The sequence below is a fragment of the Coregonus clupeaformis genome, unplaced genomic scaffold, assembly GCF_020615455.1.
Source record: "Coregonus clupeaformis isolate EN_2021a unplaced genomic scaffold, ASM2061545v1 scaf0439, whole genome shotgun sequence".
In the NCBI taxonomy this organism is placed as follows: domain Eukaryota; kingdom Metazoa; phylum Chordata; class Actinopteri; order Salmoniformes; family Salmonidae; genus Coregonus; species Coregonus clupeaformis.
In genome coordinates this window covers 147,501-162,772 of record NW_025533894.1, presented here as the reverse complement: position 1 = coordinate 162,772, position 15,272 = coordinate 147,501, and the positions used below count along the sequence as shown (strand labels likewise).

The 15,272-nt window shown below is 45.5% G+C and overlaps 1 protein-coding gene across 23 annotated transcripts in view; it reads left to right on the top strand.

Annotated features, from left to right (window-relative positions):
• LOC121543564 (CUGBP Elav-like family member 2) overlaps positions 1-15,272 on the top strand; it is a 146,086-nt gene that overhangs the window by 37,640 nt on the left and 93,174 nt on the right. For 3 of the 23 annotated variants that reach the window (XM_041853530.2, XM_041853522.2, XM_041853523.2), the window contains exon 1: positions 2,863-3,335. The exons of 3 other annotated variants lie outside the window; for them this stretch is intronic. In XM_041853530.2, the coding sequence (XP_041709464.1) occupies positions 3,214-3,335 (122 nt within the window). In that variant the 5' untranslated portion in view covers positions 2,863-3,213. Of the gene's footprint in view, positions 1-2,827; positions 3,336-11,854; positions 12,241-15,272 lie in introns of those variants that run through there. 17 more of the 23 variants (XM_041853521.2, XM_041853520.2, XM_041853525.2 and 14 more) reach the window with 12 other exon arrangements.

Below are 15,272 nucleotides of genomic sequence, written 5' to 3'. Positions count from 1 at the left end.
TATGGGTGGGTGTCCGTGTATATTTTTCATTCCCTTTTTTTCTTGTGTAGGCCTATATACCAGAGCTTTAAGTCCTAGTTGACCTTTAGGGAAGATATTATTATTATTATTATTGTGGTCCTCTGTAGCTCAGCTGGTAGAGCACGGCGCTTGTAACGCCAAGGTAGTGGGTTCGATCCCCGGGACCACCCATACACAAAAAATGTATGCACGCATGACTGTAGGTCGCTTTGGATAAAAGCGTCTGCTAAATGGCATATTATTATATTATATTATTATTATTATTACCCATGGTTCTCGGTAGTAAAGAGGAGTTGATTAGCCTTGTTGATCCTTCCTTTCTCTTAGTTTTTTTCTTCTTTTTGATCCATCCCTTTGTTTGCTGCATATGGATGTCCTTGGCTTTGGAGTGGGGAGAAGAGAGGAAGAGCGGTTTATCTCTCCCTTGGGTCCTTCGTCCATCCATCCTTCCATCCTTCCTTTCATTCTAGATTGTCTCTCTGACCCTGCTGTCCTTCTCGGTTCGTCTGAACCACACAGCCGTTTGTTTACTAACCCGTAAGGACGTTGTCAGGGCGACAAAAGAGCTGTTATCTGTTACGATGTAAGACTTGAGATGCCACAATGGATGAAAACATCCCATAATAGGTTCTCTTGTACTCCGCTGCGTGCGTGGGGAAGATAAGATGAATTCTTCATACCCCGGCCTGATTGCAGAATCTTGCATCTAATGCAAGTTTTATTGCTTTCTCCTTTCTTACATTCAAACTGCAGAGTCAAGCTTTTTTCTTTCTTTGGGAAAAAAACTAAATAATTTATTATTGTTGCATTTTTCTTGCTAGGAAACAGAGGGGAAAGACTGAGAGAAAGGAAGAGAGAGAGGAGGATGAGAGGATTTCTTGAATGGATGAACACGGGCAGAATGCTTAAGGGGATGTGAGGGGAGTAAGTGCTGAGAAAGGGGGGAGAGGAGGAGTGCGGATGTGTACTCTTGTTCTCTACTTGGTCCGAGTGAGGCCTGAGGAGATAAAGGTAGAGCGGGAGAAATAAGAAAAATAAGTGCCTGCAGACTTTGGTAATCCCTCTTTTATGAATAGGAAGCCAAGCTCAGCATAATGGTGACTCACAGACATAACATAACTTACCCCCCACCTCCCCTTCTACTCCTCTGCCACTCTCCCTCACACATTCAAAATCAAACTTTATTGGCACAACTGTTAAAGGTACAATAACGTTGCCAAATAACTTAATACTAAGACTTTTTGGTTGCTAATCTCTCTCTTGACTCATTCAGTGTGTGTAGTGGTCATAGATTGGCCCAGGCTTGATCTTAGTCCAGGTCTGGCTCTGGTTTGGCATGGTTAGTATAAAGGTCCCTGCCCTCCCTGTGTCTGGCTAGAAGAGTATACCGCCTGTCATACGTTACCGTGACAACGCTCTTACATCAGATAGTGCCCCCCATGCAGCCAATGGGCATTGACCTTTTCACTGTCAGACTGAGTTAGGAAGAGGGAGAGAGAGGGTAAGAGGGAAAGAGAGGGTAAGAGGGAGCGAGTGGGAGAGAGATAGAGGGAGAGAGAAACAACATCCATAAGTAGGTCATTTCATTAAACTGTAAACACCATAGGAAAACAAGACAGTGGCAGGTGCTGTATATTTGTGCAGTGGCCTGAAGTTACTATGATGTCACACTACAATGTGTGTTTGTGTGTGTGTTTGTGTGTGTGTGTGCGTGCGTGTATGAGAGAAGAGGAAAACAAGCAAAAATGAGATAGGATTGGGTTAGTTGGGGTGAGGGCGGCATGCAATCATGCTAAAATCCGCAGCAAATGAGAATTGATCCAGGATTCTAATTTGGCATTTCCTCAGGTCTGTATGTGTGCGCTGGCCTCTCACCCCTGTCTCAGACATGACCATATGTTCAGGGCCCCTCCAGGACTGATCCTAGAGCAGCAGATGAGATTTACAGAAGGAGATTGGCACTTACAGCAGGGAAATATCCAGATTTAAAGTTTAGGATGGCATCAGGGTCTCCTGTGTTGAGATATGGATAGAATACATTTAGAATTTAGAGCTGAGTAAGAAGTAGGATAGTGAATATGACCCTCAGATTTGCAATGAAAAACCAACAGACGGACTAAATTCTGCAATTAGGGTTTGGAGTTTGAAGCTCAGCTGTGTACTGCATCTTAACTATGAATATACTATATATAAAGTCTTGTTTTGGTCCCTTGCAGGTGTTTTAGAGGATATTTATTATTTTGCACATTATTGCAAACATTCTAATAAAGCTCCCAGACAATCCATAACTTTAACAACCCTCCTCTATCCTCCTTGCATGCACACACACACACACACACTGAGACACTAATGAAACCATAGGCTTCTCTTTTTTTGTTCCTGGCTCAGTGAAAAATTATAATAAACAGAAGGATGAATCTTTTATCAGCAGCTTCCTGAGTCTTCTGTCTCCGTCTCCTGTGAGTAGGACAGGCTCTGATGTGACAGATATCACATTTGGTGTGTATGTGTGTGTGTGTGTGTGCCCTGCCAACAGCTACAGTCCACTATCTGGCAGACATGCACATGCGCACACGTACGAGTGTGTGTGACAGGTAGTGGACTGTAGCTGTTGTTGCTTGCAGGGCCCCCTTAGGGAGAGCCACTAGCTGAGACAAGTCTGTCTTTTAGCTGGGAAAGAACATGGAATGTATGGGTCATATCCATAGCTCCATTCACTGGGGATTGGACTGGACTGGTCTGAGCTAGGCTAGCCGATGCTCGGCTGGGCTGAACTAGGTTTAAAACTGGGCTGTGCTGGGCTAGAATAAACTGAGTTGGACTAGATCAGAGTTGGACTGCACTGGGCTGGGTCAGGCTGGTCTGCTCAGAGCGCTAGTATTAAAGTAAAATAGGCAACAACATGAGCTGAGCTGTCAGGGGGGATTACTTCAGCCAGGCAAGCCAGCAGGGTCTCCTCCGCTCTACCGCTCCACCAGAGAGAGAGAGAAGGAGGGAGGGGTAGAGAGAGAGCGAGCGGGAGACAGCGGGGACGAGAGAACGTGTGTTTCTGTAGTGCGAACAGGAACGAGAGAGAGCAAGGAATGAGACAGGGAGCAGAAAGCCGCCGCTTGTTGTGAAATAGAAAAAGAGGGTGAACATAAAAGGAGAGATCGGAGGAGAGAAACAAAACCTGTTCGGAGCAGAGCAGAGATGTTGGAGCTCTCGTCCGAGCTGGGCTTTGTGCAGAGTGTGTGTGTCGACGGCATATGCGGCCCCCCCTCTGCACCCCACCCCACCGCCGGATCCATGAGGGCCGACGAGCTGCTGCTGAGGTACGCACACACACACATATACACACACACATATAGGTCCGAACCTTACCCATACACTCTCTCATGTGATCTCCTGTTTTAGTGTGTGTTTTGTGTTCTGGTTCAGTCTGTGTTTCTGTCATATCTCACTGCAATGTCTGTCAGTGTCTGCTCCTCTCTCTCTGCCTCTCTCTCTGCCTCTCTCTCTCTTTCCCGCTTGTTGTTCTTTTTTCGGGATCCCTCCTTTCTGTCCTGCGACTGTTCATTTGTTCAACTGTAAAATCCAATACTTGTACCTCTCTTGTGCTCTTTTCCTCTCCAACCCATCCTCCTTTTTCATGCCCCCTCTCTCTGTATGTGAGTCATGGAGGGGTAGCGGAGGGTTAGAAAAGGGTTAGTAGGGGCTCTATCCCTCTCTAGGGGCCAGGGAACAGGGCAGTGGATCAGGAGAGTGTTTATACTACTCACTGTAATCCAGAGAGGAGAGAGGGAAGGAGGAGAGGAGGGGAGGGGAGGGTGGGGCGGGGTACAGGAGAATAGAGAGAAAGAGGGTAGACTAGACTCCATATTTGGATTTTGGGTGCAAAATGTTTCTGTTTCGTTCCGCCGTCTTATTTAGCAAAAACCGACAACCTTTTCATGTTTGATCAACAGAATCTCCAACCTCTCCTTCTCTGTATATCTCTCTTTTTCCATATCTCTTATCCCTCTCTCTCTCGTTTCCGGACAATTCTTTGGGTTGTTGAAAGATGTCTGCTTTGTTTATTTGGATCTCAGTCACCCGGATAGAGAGAGCAAGGGGGGAAAAGGAGGGCGAGGGGGGAGAATGGGGCGGGTACAGAAACATCCAGCTCTAACGAGACGGACACAGACAAACAATAAGTCAGCCAGCTAGCCAGCCACTTCAGTCTCTCTCTCTCTCTCTCCTCCACATTTAATCTCTCTCTCTCTCTCTCTCTCTCTCTCTCTCTCTCTCTCTCTCTCTCTCCCACATTTAATCTCTCTCTCTCTCTCTCTCTCTCTCCTCCACATTTAATCTCTCTCTCTCTATCTCTCTCTCTCCTCCACATTTAATCTATCTCTCTCTCTCGCTCTCTCTCCTCCACATTTAATCTATCTCTCTCTCTCGCTTTCTCTCTCCTCCACATTTAATCTCTCTCTCTCTCTCTCCTCCACATTTAATCTATCTCTCTCTCTCGCTCTCTCTCTCCTCCACATTTAATATATATCTCTCTCCTCCACATTTTATCATTACTCCCCGATTGATAGATATTTATTTTTGCAATATACACCACATGTACCTTTTGAGAGTTAAAACATGGCTTAGCCTCATACCTATGAACACAGGACAGACGTGGTAAAACAATAATAAATCACACATCACCCTTGTGTATTAATGCTTTATTATGGGACAATAAAACCAAGACAGGGATGGATGGGCCTCCTCTATAAGCCCAGTCAGCATTAAACCAAGCGCTCCCTTCTAAGTGTGCTTCTCTAAGTGTGCCTCCCTAATGGCCTATGGGGTATAAGTCTCCTTTTAGAGCCCTTGCTGTTGGTTTAGCGAGCACATTATGGCACCTCTCTCTCTCATTACCCAGGGAACAGAGAAGGTGGAGGCAATGGGCTCTAAAATAGTCCCCGGCCCCTCATGAAAATGCCCAACCACCCGCTACAGCAAAGTGAAAGGAGCACGTCAGAATCACTACGCCTATTTAATCGACGGTCCACCTTTTCAATAAGGAGAGTCAGGCTGGGTCAGTTAGAACATGGTGGTTATGAAGGTATGCTTTACACACACACACACACACACACACCTACACCTAGGTCGGTCCCCTAGCACAGTCCTGCTTTGTATACAAACCCTCTCTCTTCTCTGGATCAATAGTTGTTAGTTCATCAGTAGTCATTAGTTCCCTCAGTCTAATAAGATTATGCTTAATAAGAGCTGGCCCATCTGGAAGTAACACCCAGTATCAACACACTCTCACACACACACACACACACACACACCAGAGAGAGGGTGAGAGTGCATGTGTTGGAGAAAGGGAATGCATGAACTGGGGCTGTGAGCTTGTAGGTATGTGAAATGTGTGCGTTAAATGAAATATGTGTGTGTCTGCTAGTGCATCAGTGTGTGTTTGTCTGTGTGTGTATTTGTGTGTGTGCACACCTGTGTGTGTATTTGTGTGTGTGTGTGTGCGTGCGTGCACACCTGTGTGTGTGTGTGTGTGTGTGTGTGTGTGTGTGTGTGTGTGTGTGTGTGTGTGTGTGTGTGTGTGTGTGTGTGTGTGTGTGTGTGTGTGTGTGTGTGCTGGGTGGTTGTTATCCTCAGCCCCAGAGGATCAGTGGAGCTGCACCAGTTTCAAATGAAAATAAATGAGAGGCAGTGACCGCTACTGCCTGGGTCCTACTTTAATGAGGAAAATAGCAGAGGGGAGGGCGAGAGGTAGAGGGGGAGGCAGGATTGAGGGAGGGGTGCAGGGAGAAGGTGGTTAGGGGAGGGGGAGAGTGTGAAAGCGAGAGGGAGTGAGAGAAATAGGGCAGCGCAGATAGATTGGATGGAGATGGAGGGAGGGAGAGAGGGATGTGTAATGAATGGAGGGCCCACAGCCAGCCGGCTTTATTTTAACTCCTCTCTGTCACCGTGGCGATGGCCAATTACAGCCGGAGCGCGCTCTGTTGCACTGCAGCTGGACTGGACAGTGTTTTGGCCAGCATCTATCCTCTACACCCATACAGGACACTGTACTACTGAATGTGTACCTATGTGGGTGTGTGTTTTTGGGGAGAGGTGTGTACAGACAGTGTTTTACATGACTCAAACCCCTCCTAGTGATTTCTGACAGTGCGCGGCTTCTTCTTCTTCCCAAAACATGCACACGTCTCTGTGTGTCCAGACCTTTATTAATATTATTAGTCCTGTCTGGGAAATGACAACAGAAACACTAAGGGTCTTGTTAAGACAGGATGGATTATACCATAGTTATCCCAGATTACTACCAACATGGGACTACAGGTCTATGGCTAACACAACACAGGACAGTCTGGCTAGCCAAACACACAGCAGTGTAGCATAGCAAGGAACAGCCAAGGCCTTTACTGTGAAGTTCCATGCTGTATTGTTGTTTTGAACAGTTTATTGTGACTCAACAATGCACAGTGTTTTCTGGTATGATACAGTCCAGACAGTTGAGGAAGTGCAGTAAGGGGACAGGGTCAAGTTAGACAGGCTACTCTTCTCTCTCGGTCTCCCAGTACAGTTTAAAGGCATGTAGACCAGACCACCAGACCCATGAGGCAGGCGCTACAGTTCAGTCATCAGGGTATGAGGGTCACCCCTCGAGTCACGTGCTATTTGCTTAACAGCCAGAGACTTGTTTGGAATGTCCTAGAAACCCCAGTGTGTGTGTGTGTGTGTGTGTGTGTGTGTGTGTGTGTGTGTGTGTCAGACCATGTGTGTTAAACAGGTCACAGAGCATTTATTAATATAGGGAAGTAGCTTCACAGGTTGGCCTACTGTACCGTACCAACCATCAGACCAGCCAATCAGATTGAAGGCGAGGGCCTGAACACTCTAGAACACTATGTTCCAAACATGAACCAGACCAATATAGATGGCTGACAGAGAGAGCGAGGGGGGGCAGGGTCTTCTCTGTTTCCTTTGGGTCTGTGTTTGAAGAGCAGAAATACCTCTATTATTATTATTTAAGTTGGCTTACACACACACAGGACCTTATTCACACAATATGACAATGTCCTGTCTGTGAGAGTGATCCTGTTGAGGCATCATGTGTAGTATTTGAGTGGAGATAAACAGTAGCAATCAGTGTCTGTCTGTCTGTCTGTCTGTAGCTGGCCTGTAGCAGGTTCCTCCCATGTCCACTTAGGCTCAGTCACAGCTGCTTGCTCTCCTGCTTTATTCATGAGCTCACATTAAATATTCACGTGTAAAAAACAGACACTCATCACGAGTGGAGCACGGCGCTACCCACAATCCTTTGGGTGAGAGAAAGAAGCAGAGCAGGAAGCTTCAGAGGAAGCATGACAATGATTATTTTGGGAGTGTCTCACTTTGATGATGTAACGGTAGTGATTATTCTCTCTTATGGAGGTGTTTGAACTGTCTGAACTCCTGCTGCCAGGCAAGTTAGAGAGGTTGGTTCAGAGCTATGTTAGTCCTGCGTGGTGTGTTCTCCATTTCTTTCTCTCTCTCTCGCTCTCTCTCACTCTGTCTTACATGAAGTGATCGATCTGTGTTGTTGGGCAGCTGTACCCCAGCCTGAGGAGAGAGAGAGAGTTAGGAGAGAAGGGTTGGGGAGAGAGAGAGGAAGGGAGACCTTGCCCTGAGCAGGCGCTCAAAGAACACACAACCCCAATCAAAATCAAATCAAATGTATTCATCACGTACACGGTTTACAGCTAACCAAACAATCAGACCTAGCTTGCTATTATGAAAATCAAATTAAACAATACCAATACTGTTTTCAATTCGACTGTTGCTTTCAAAAGCAGCTCAAACAAAACATGTAAACATGTAAAAATGAACTATACCATTCAATTCTACCGTGCAAATATACCGTGCGTTATAGGAAAATAATGCACGCTCTAGAATGCCCTTCAAGACAATCAGAAAGGAGTATTCAACAATGCCATGGTAAAACAGACTGTATACCACGGGTTTGACCAAAACATGTTCTTACTGTTTTAATTACATTGGTAACCAGTTTATAATAGCAATAAGGCACCTCTGGGGTTTGTGGTATATGGCCAATATACTGTCCCATGGCTAATGGCTGTATCCAGGCACTCCGTGTTTCGTCGTGCATAAGAACAGCCCTTAGCTGTAGTATATTGGCCATATACCACACCTCCTCTGGCCTTATTGATGAAATATAAAGTGGGTAGTGGAATCAATAGTATATAATAGAACAGCAGCGTTGACAGTGAGTGTGTGTATGAGTTCTGAGTGTGTGTGTCCTTGTGTGTGTCTTTATGGGTGTTTGTTTGTATGTAAGGGTTGGATGTGTGGGTGTGTTGGTAGTCAATAATTTCACCTTTGACTTTTTGTCCCACTTTCCTTTGAGTAAGACACGGTTTTATGACAACAGAGAATGAGAAGGAGAAAACATGGACAAAGAGCACAAGGTGAGACACTTCAATAAAAGGTGGTTAGCTGCTCCTGCAGAGAACATGGCAATTCTATCGACAATTAAACATTTCATAGTGTGTGATAATTGTGGATATTATTACATCGTTGACTCCTAACAGGCAGTTGAACACTTATTCGTTTAGGTTTCTGTAAAGGCCCTAAATAGTGAGGTCATAGGTCAAGGCCTGCTCACCACAGGGCATCAGAGAGAGTGTCATACTGTTACATTACAGACAAAGGGTCACAACACACACACACACACACACATACACATGCAGTGAGGGAAAAAAGTATTTGATCCCCTGCTGATTTTGTACGTTTGCCCACTGACAAAGACATGATCCGTCTATAATTTTAATGGTAGGTTTATTTGAACAGTGAGAGACAGAATAACAACAACAAAAATCCAGAAAAATGCATGTCAAAAATGTTATAAATTGATTTGCATTTTAATGAGGGAAATAAGTATTTGACCCCTCTGCAAAACATGACTTAGTACTTGGTGGCAAAACCCTTGTTGGCAATCACAGAGGTCAGACATTTCTTGTAGTTGGCCACCAGGTTTGCACACATCTCAGGAGGGATTTTGTTCCACTCCTCTTTGCAGATCTTCCCTAAGTCATTAAGGTTTCGTTGCTGACGTTTGGCAACTCGAACCTTCAGCTCCCTCCACAGATTTTCTATGGGATTAAGGTCTGGAAACTGGTTAGGCCACTCCCGGACCTTAATGTGCTTCTTCTTGAGCCACTCCTTTGTTACCTTGGCCGTGTGTTTTGGGTCATTGTCATGCTGGAATACCCATCCACGACCCATTTTCAATGCCCTGGCTGAGGGAAGGAGATTCTCACCCAAGATTTGATGGTACATGGCCCCGTCCATCGTCCCTTTGATGCGGTGAAGTTGTCCTGTCCCCTTAGCAGAAAAACACCCCCAAAGCATAATGTTTCCACCTCAATGTTTGACAGTGGGGATGGTGTTCTTGGGGTCATAGGCAGCATTCCTCCTCCTCCAAACACGGCGAGTTGAGTTGATGCCAAAGAGCTCGATTTTGGTCTCATCTGACCACAACACTTTCACCCAGTTCTCCTCTGAATCATTCAGATGTTCATTGGCAAACTTCAGACGGCCCTGTATATGTGCTTTCTTGAGCAGGGGGACCTTGCGGGCGCTGCAGGATTTCAGTCCTTCACGGTGTAGTGTGTTACCAATTGTTTTCTTGGTGACTATGGTCCCAGCTCCTCCCGTGTAGTTCTGGGCAGATTCATCACCGTTCTCATGTTCATTGCAACTCCACAAGGTGAAATCTTGCATGGAGCCCCAGGCCGAGGGAGATTGACAGTTCTTTTGTGTTTCTTCAATTTGCGAATAATCGCACCAACTGTTGTCACCTTCTCACCAAGCTGCTTGGCGATGGTCTTGTAGCCCATTCCAGCCTTGTGTAGGTCTACAATCTTGTCCCTGACATCCCTGGAGAGGTCTTTGGTCTTGGCCATGGTGGAGAGTTTGTAATCTGATTGATTGATTGCTTCTGTGGACAGGTGTCTTTTATACAGGTAACAAGCTGAGATTAGGAGCACTCCCTTTAAGAGTGTGCTCCTAATCTCAGCCCGTTACCTGTATAAAAGACACCTGGGAGCCAGAAATCTTTCTGATTGAGAGGGGGTCAAATACTTATTTCCCTCATTAAAATGCAAATCAATTTATAACATTTTTGACATGCGTTTTTCTGGATTTTCTTGTTGTTATTCTGTCTCTCACTGTTCAAATAAACCTACCATTAAAATTATAGACTGATCATTTCTTTGTCAGTGGGCAAACGTACAAAATCACCAGGGGATCAAATACTTTTTTCCCTCACTGTACATACACGAACATACACACAAACTCATGTGACCCCTCATTTAAACTGGAGCTGCTATATCTCCGCAGTGTCCTTACTTGTGGGAGATTACCTGTGTCTTTCGCTGACACTGTTCCTGAATCAGGGTTTAGGAGGGAGTATGAGAGTATTAGGCTCTGTCTTGTCTCTGATACTGTTCCTTGATCATGGTTTAAGGAATAAGTGTGAGTTTAATAAACTTGCTCGTTGTGTTTTCTAAAGCAGTAGATTCATTTAATGTGAATATTGGTTTGTTAACACTATGTTCATGTGCTGTGTTACAGGGAAGAACACATTATGTTAAACTAACTTCATTACAGAAAAGGAGGTATGACTGCAAAATGTGTGTGAGAGTGTGTGTGAATGCCAATGTGGTTGGTGAAGTCTTCCGTGCACCTGTTTCTCTTAGACTAGCACTGGCATCTCAGCTGTGGACGTGAAAAAGCATCTGCTTTAGCAGTCACTTCTTCTAAACCTGTAAAGGGACTATTTCTAAGTGAGCGGTCGAAATGTACACAATTGTTACCCGGAGGAAAACGGAGGAGGGTCATGCTTTTTCAATTTCAATCAGGTGGAGGGTTAAGTATATTTTTTATTTAATCCAGGGGAGGGTCATGTAATTTGTAATCGATTAAATGTCATATTGCTGTGTTTGAGAATGAGCTTCTTATTATATCTCAATGTGTGCCTGATGCTGTCCCTCATCCATGTTTCTCTGCTGGGGGGTACGCAATATCAAGTGTGCCTAGTGTGGTCTCAATCAAATGATCCATAGCCTATACTATAGGCCAGGGATGGGCAACACGCAGATTCTTATCCAGTTAATTTCATCCACACGCATACTATTGACTCATCAGTTAATGAACCATAAATACCATGGGCATTACATTTTTTACATTTTAGTCATTTAGCAGACGCTCTATCCAGAGCGACATACAGGAGCAATTAGGGTTAAGTGCCTTTCTCATCTAGTCGGCTCAGGGATTCGAACCAGTGACCTTTCGGCTACTGGCCCTATGCTCTTAATCGCTAGGCTACCTGACGCCCTAGTTGCATTAAACAATATAATTTGTATGGCCCATGTTAAGTGCCAACATTATTGAGTGAAGAGAAATATAAAATGTGGTTTTCTTGAGTGTGCTTGGCCATGTCTCCTCGCGCATTCGATCATATAAATCGATTACAGCTGGGCCATGGAGTTGTTAACGCCTCATGGAAAAGAGGTCACCAAACCGAAGCATTCTTTCGGGCAGAAAATATCGGGTTATGTTGTTTAGCCTCCTACAATTCAATATTGCATTGGCGCACATTTGAGGCTTTTATTACTGCACTTATTAGGCTATCATTCGTTTTGTGGTATGATGACCACAATTAAATTACCGTGAAGAATAGCCACTGACTGCTAATGTTCCCATATGCACGGGAATAACCGGTATAATGGTATCTACCAGATAACGGTATCTAATGGTTAAAGATTAGCTGCAGCGCGGGGCCGCCACGCCTCCCGACTCGACACCTGCATTCCACAGCCCGACAGTTGCCTGAACAGAGCGGGATTTTCAGACCAGATTAGATGAGAAGAAAAAAAAACCGAATGTGGGTGAAGAAGAGAATGTGACAACTGCCGAGTGTGTGGCTACTGCCTTGGGGAGGCCCTGGCACTTGCACCTGTCCCTCTCCGTCTCCGAGGAAAGCCGCAGTTGTCGAACTGGGAGAGCTGAGAGAGCAGAGCGACGCACTTTATATTTGTCTGGCAGAGCAGAGAGGAGAGCGGCGGATCCTCAGCCTGTACACGGAGGGACACAGAGCCAGGGCAACATGACTTCATCCTACAATCTGGATTTCCTGCCCGATATGATGGTGGAGAGCCGCTTGCTGGTTCCGGGCGATAGAATGTGAGTCATTTGCCTGTTCTCCTCCCGGTTGCCGACTCTCCCTTTTCGAATATGGTTGTGGTTATGAAAAACAGCTGTCCAATGTGGAAATGTTTGCGCTTGTGTTTAGGGACACTGGAATTGGGTCAGAATTACGCTATTCGCTGGTGTTAGTTTGTGTTTGTGGGGGCATTTGTTATCGATGGAGACGTTGATTAAAACGAGACAGCTGCGAGACCGACAGTAAAGCACAAGATAATACTGTCTAATAGACAGACAGGGCAATGATGAATGAACGGCATTATGAGGATTATAATGATATCCTGGTGAATAACGGCGTCTTTATTGTTGTTCATGTAGCCTATCTAGTGTATCTCCTCGCCTGCTGCTGCTATCGACTACATGCACGGAATAACGGGGGAACTTCTTTGATATTTGCGGCAGCCGCCCATTAAAATGTCACAGGGTCTCGCTCGGGTAGGCTAAGCGGTGGGGAGCGGGGTTGCTTGGACAGGGTGAGTGCACATGTTGCGGGACAGAGTGGCTCCTATTCCCCCTCTGATCATCCCTAAATACAGTGGTGTGTGTCAGATGCTGGTGATTTAACTCGCATGCCACACCTCTGCTGTCTTGTGCATTGTTTTGTCATTCTCCACATCTTTGTTTGCAAATATGAGAATAATTAATTTATGGACTAGCTCTATGCTACTTCTATGTGAAAGGGAATATTGACAGCAGCTTTGCACTGCATACTGTGTATTTTATTGCATGGCATGAATGCATAGTGGAATAGATCAGAGCATAGGTGAAATTGTGGGGACATGCCCCCCCCAATATTTAGAAGAGGTAGATTGCATATGAACATGCCATAAGCAATGGCAAAATGGGTATAATTGCAGGAAATTAGCTTTAACGGTCGACTTTGGCCGCAAAAAAACGGTCCAACTCCTCCTCTTTCCCAATTTTCAAACAGAAATGGGATGTGCCTTTGGTTCATGGATGTGTCATTCTGGTCATGCGCACCCGTGACCGACTAACTAGTTTGTTAGCTAAGCTAGCCACTTGTAGCTAGCCAGTAACCCCTCCAGTATGCATTGACTTCATTTCACAGGATTTGTTTTTGGAAGGAAGCTGTAGAGATCAGTAACCCCCCCCCACCCCCCCAAAAAAAGCATTAAAAGAATAGCATTATAAAACTGCACATTTTCTCTCTGCCTCATGGCTAAATGTATTAAAATGCAGGAAGTTAGCTGTTTTGCCCCTCCACTTATCCTTCCACTTATACTGTGTTTTCAAAATGCCTCTCCATATACCCCTCAAGAGAGGCATAACAAGTTATGTCAAACTGTGTAGAATTGCAGGAAATGCGTTTTTAAAATGTCCCCCAAAAAAACCTGGGGGATAAAACACACAAGGTTATTCAAACCATATCGGAATGCGGAGTGACTAACAACTCCCTGCTTGCTCAAATTCGATTTGGGGTCTGCGGCACGAGTTCTGCTATAAGAGAGACAGAAATCAGATTATACCATGTGCACAACAAGATACTTAATTCACTTAAGTCCAGAATTCCTAGAACGGGGACAAATGGAGGTTTTCAGGCTGACATAATGATTGCCGTCTGTTATTCCGTGCGCACAGCTGACCCGCGCTCCCCGTGCCTGTCCCATTTACGTCCCCTCGGCTTAGAGCGTCAGCTGTTGATGGCCCATGTTCTAATGGTGAGAATGATTCCCCCCACCCTCTCTCCTCCTCTCTCCCTCCTTCTCTCTCTCCATCCCTCCCTCCCTCTCTCTCTCTCAGCTCTATTGCCATCTCATGACTCTCATTATGTTGTTAAATGTTGCACATTTAAACGTTGCCTCTCCAAATGGAATTTGTGTATATGACCTCTCGTTCCAGAGGCTGAAGACACTCTGACCCTGTTGATCCCATCAGACATTGAGCCATTTCCCTCCACTGACTTGTCCATTATAGTCAGATTTGTGTGATCACACCGCCCTCTCATTTATCAGTGTCCATGCCTTTATGCACGCCCCCTGCTCTCACAGACATATACACACAACCAGAGAGAGAGAGAGAGAGAGAGAGAGAGAGAGAGAGAGAGAGAGCGAGAGAGAGAGAGAGAGAGAGAGAGAGAGAGCGAGAGAGAGAGAGAGAGAGAGAGAGAGAGAGAGAGAGAGAGAGAGAGAGAGAGCGAGAGAGAGAGCGAGAGAGAGCGAGAGAGAGAGAGAGAGAGAGAGAGAGAGAGAGAGAGAGAGAGAGAGAGAGAGAGAGAGAGAGAGAGAGAGAGAGAGAGAGAGAGAGAGAGAGAGAGAGAGAGAGGTTGGGGGTGGCGGGGGAGCTTCTGTCGCCGGTTGAGGGTTGCTGCCTGCCGCGGGGACCGTGCCGTTAATGCTGGGTAATCTGGAGGTTTTAACTGGAGGGTACTTATCTGTGGCCTCGCTACGATGCTGCTTCTCACCCAGTCATACAGAGGTGGACAGCTCCAGTAGATAACGGTTAGGGCGATGACAGTTACTATTTACACTAACACACACTTATATCTCGGCTGTTTATTTATTTACCTAGCTCCCAAGTGTTACCGAGCAGTTCTGTGGTGTTATGAAATATCATGCACCACAGTATTATTTGTGTCAGGTTGTTTAATGGCTCTATTTGGATTATAGATTAGAGTCCCCGACTCGGATGTAATGTTTTTTTTCCGTGACTTTTTTTTTCCTTCTCAGAAATTTTTTCCATGATGTTTTTTATTTTTTATGGACCTGAAATGTCAGATCCCCCATGAGTCTAGTGAACTGGTGGTAGTGTACTCAGAGTTTGGCTCACAGACGAATTCTTGGCCCGTTCCTGTTCGGCCTCTAGCCACTTCCTCTAGCCCCCACCACCTTGAAAAGACTGGATAGGTGGAAGCTCTAATTAGCTTATCCCAGAACTAGATGGAGCCTAGCAGGGGTTTCAGATCTGTCAACATAGAAGGGAGAAGGGGTTGTGGAAGTGTCTAGGGCACAACATGCCCACTTTAACTCTAACGCCAAGGCGGTGGTCCTCTT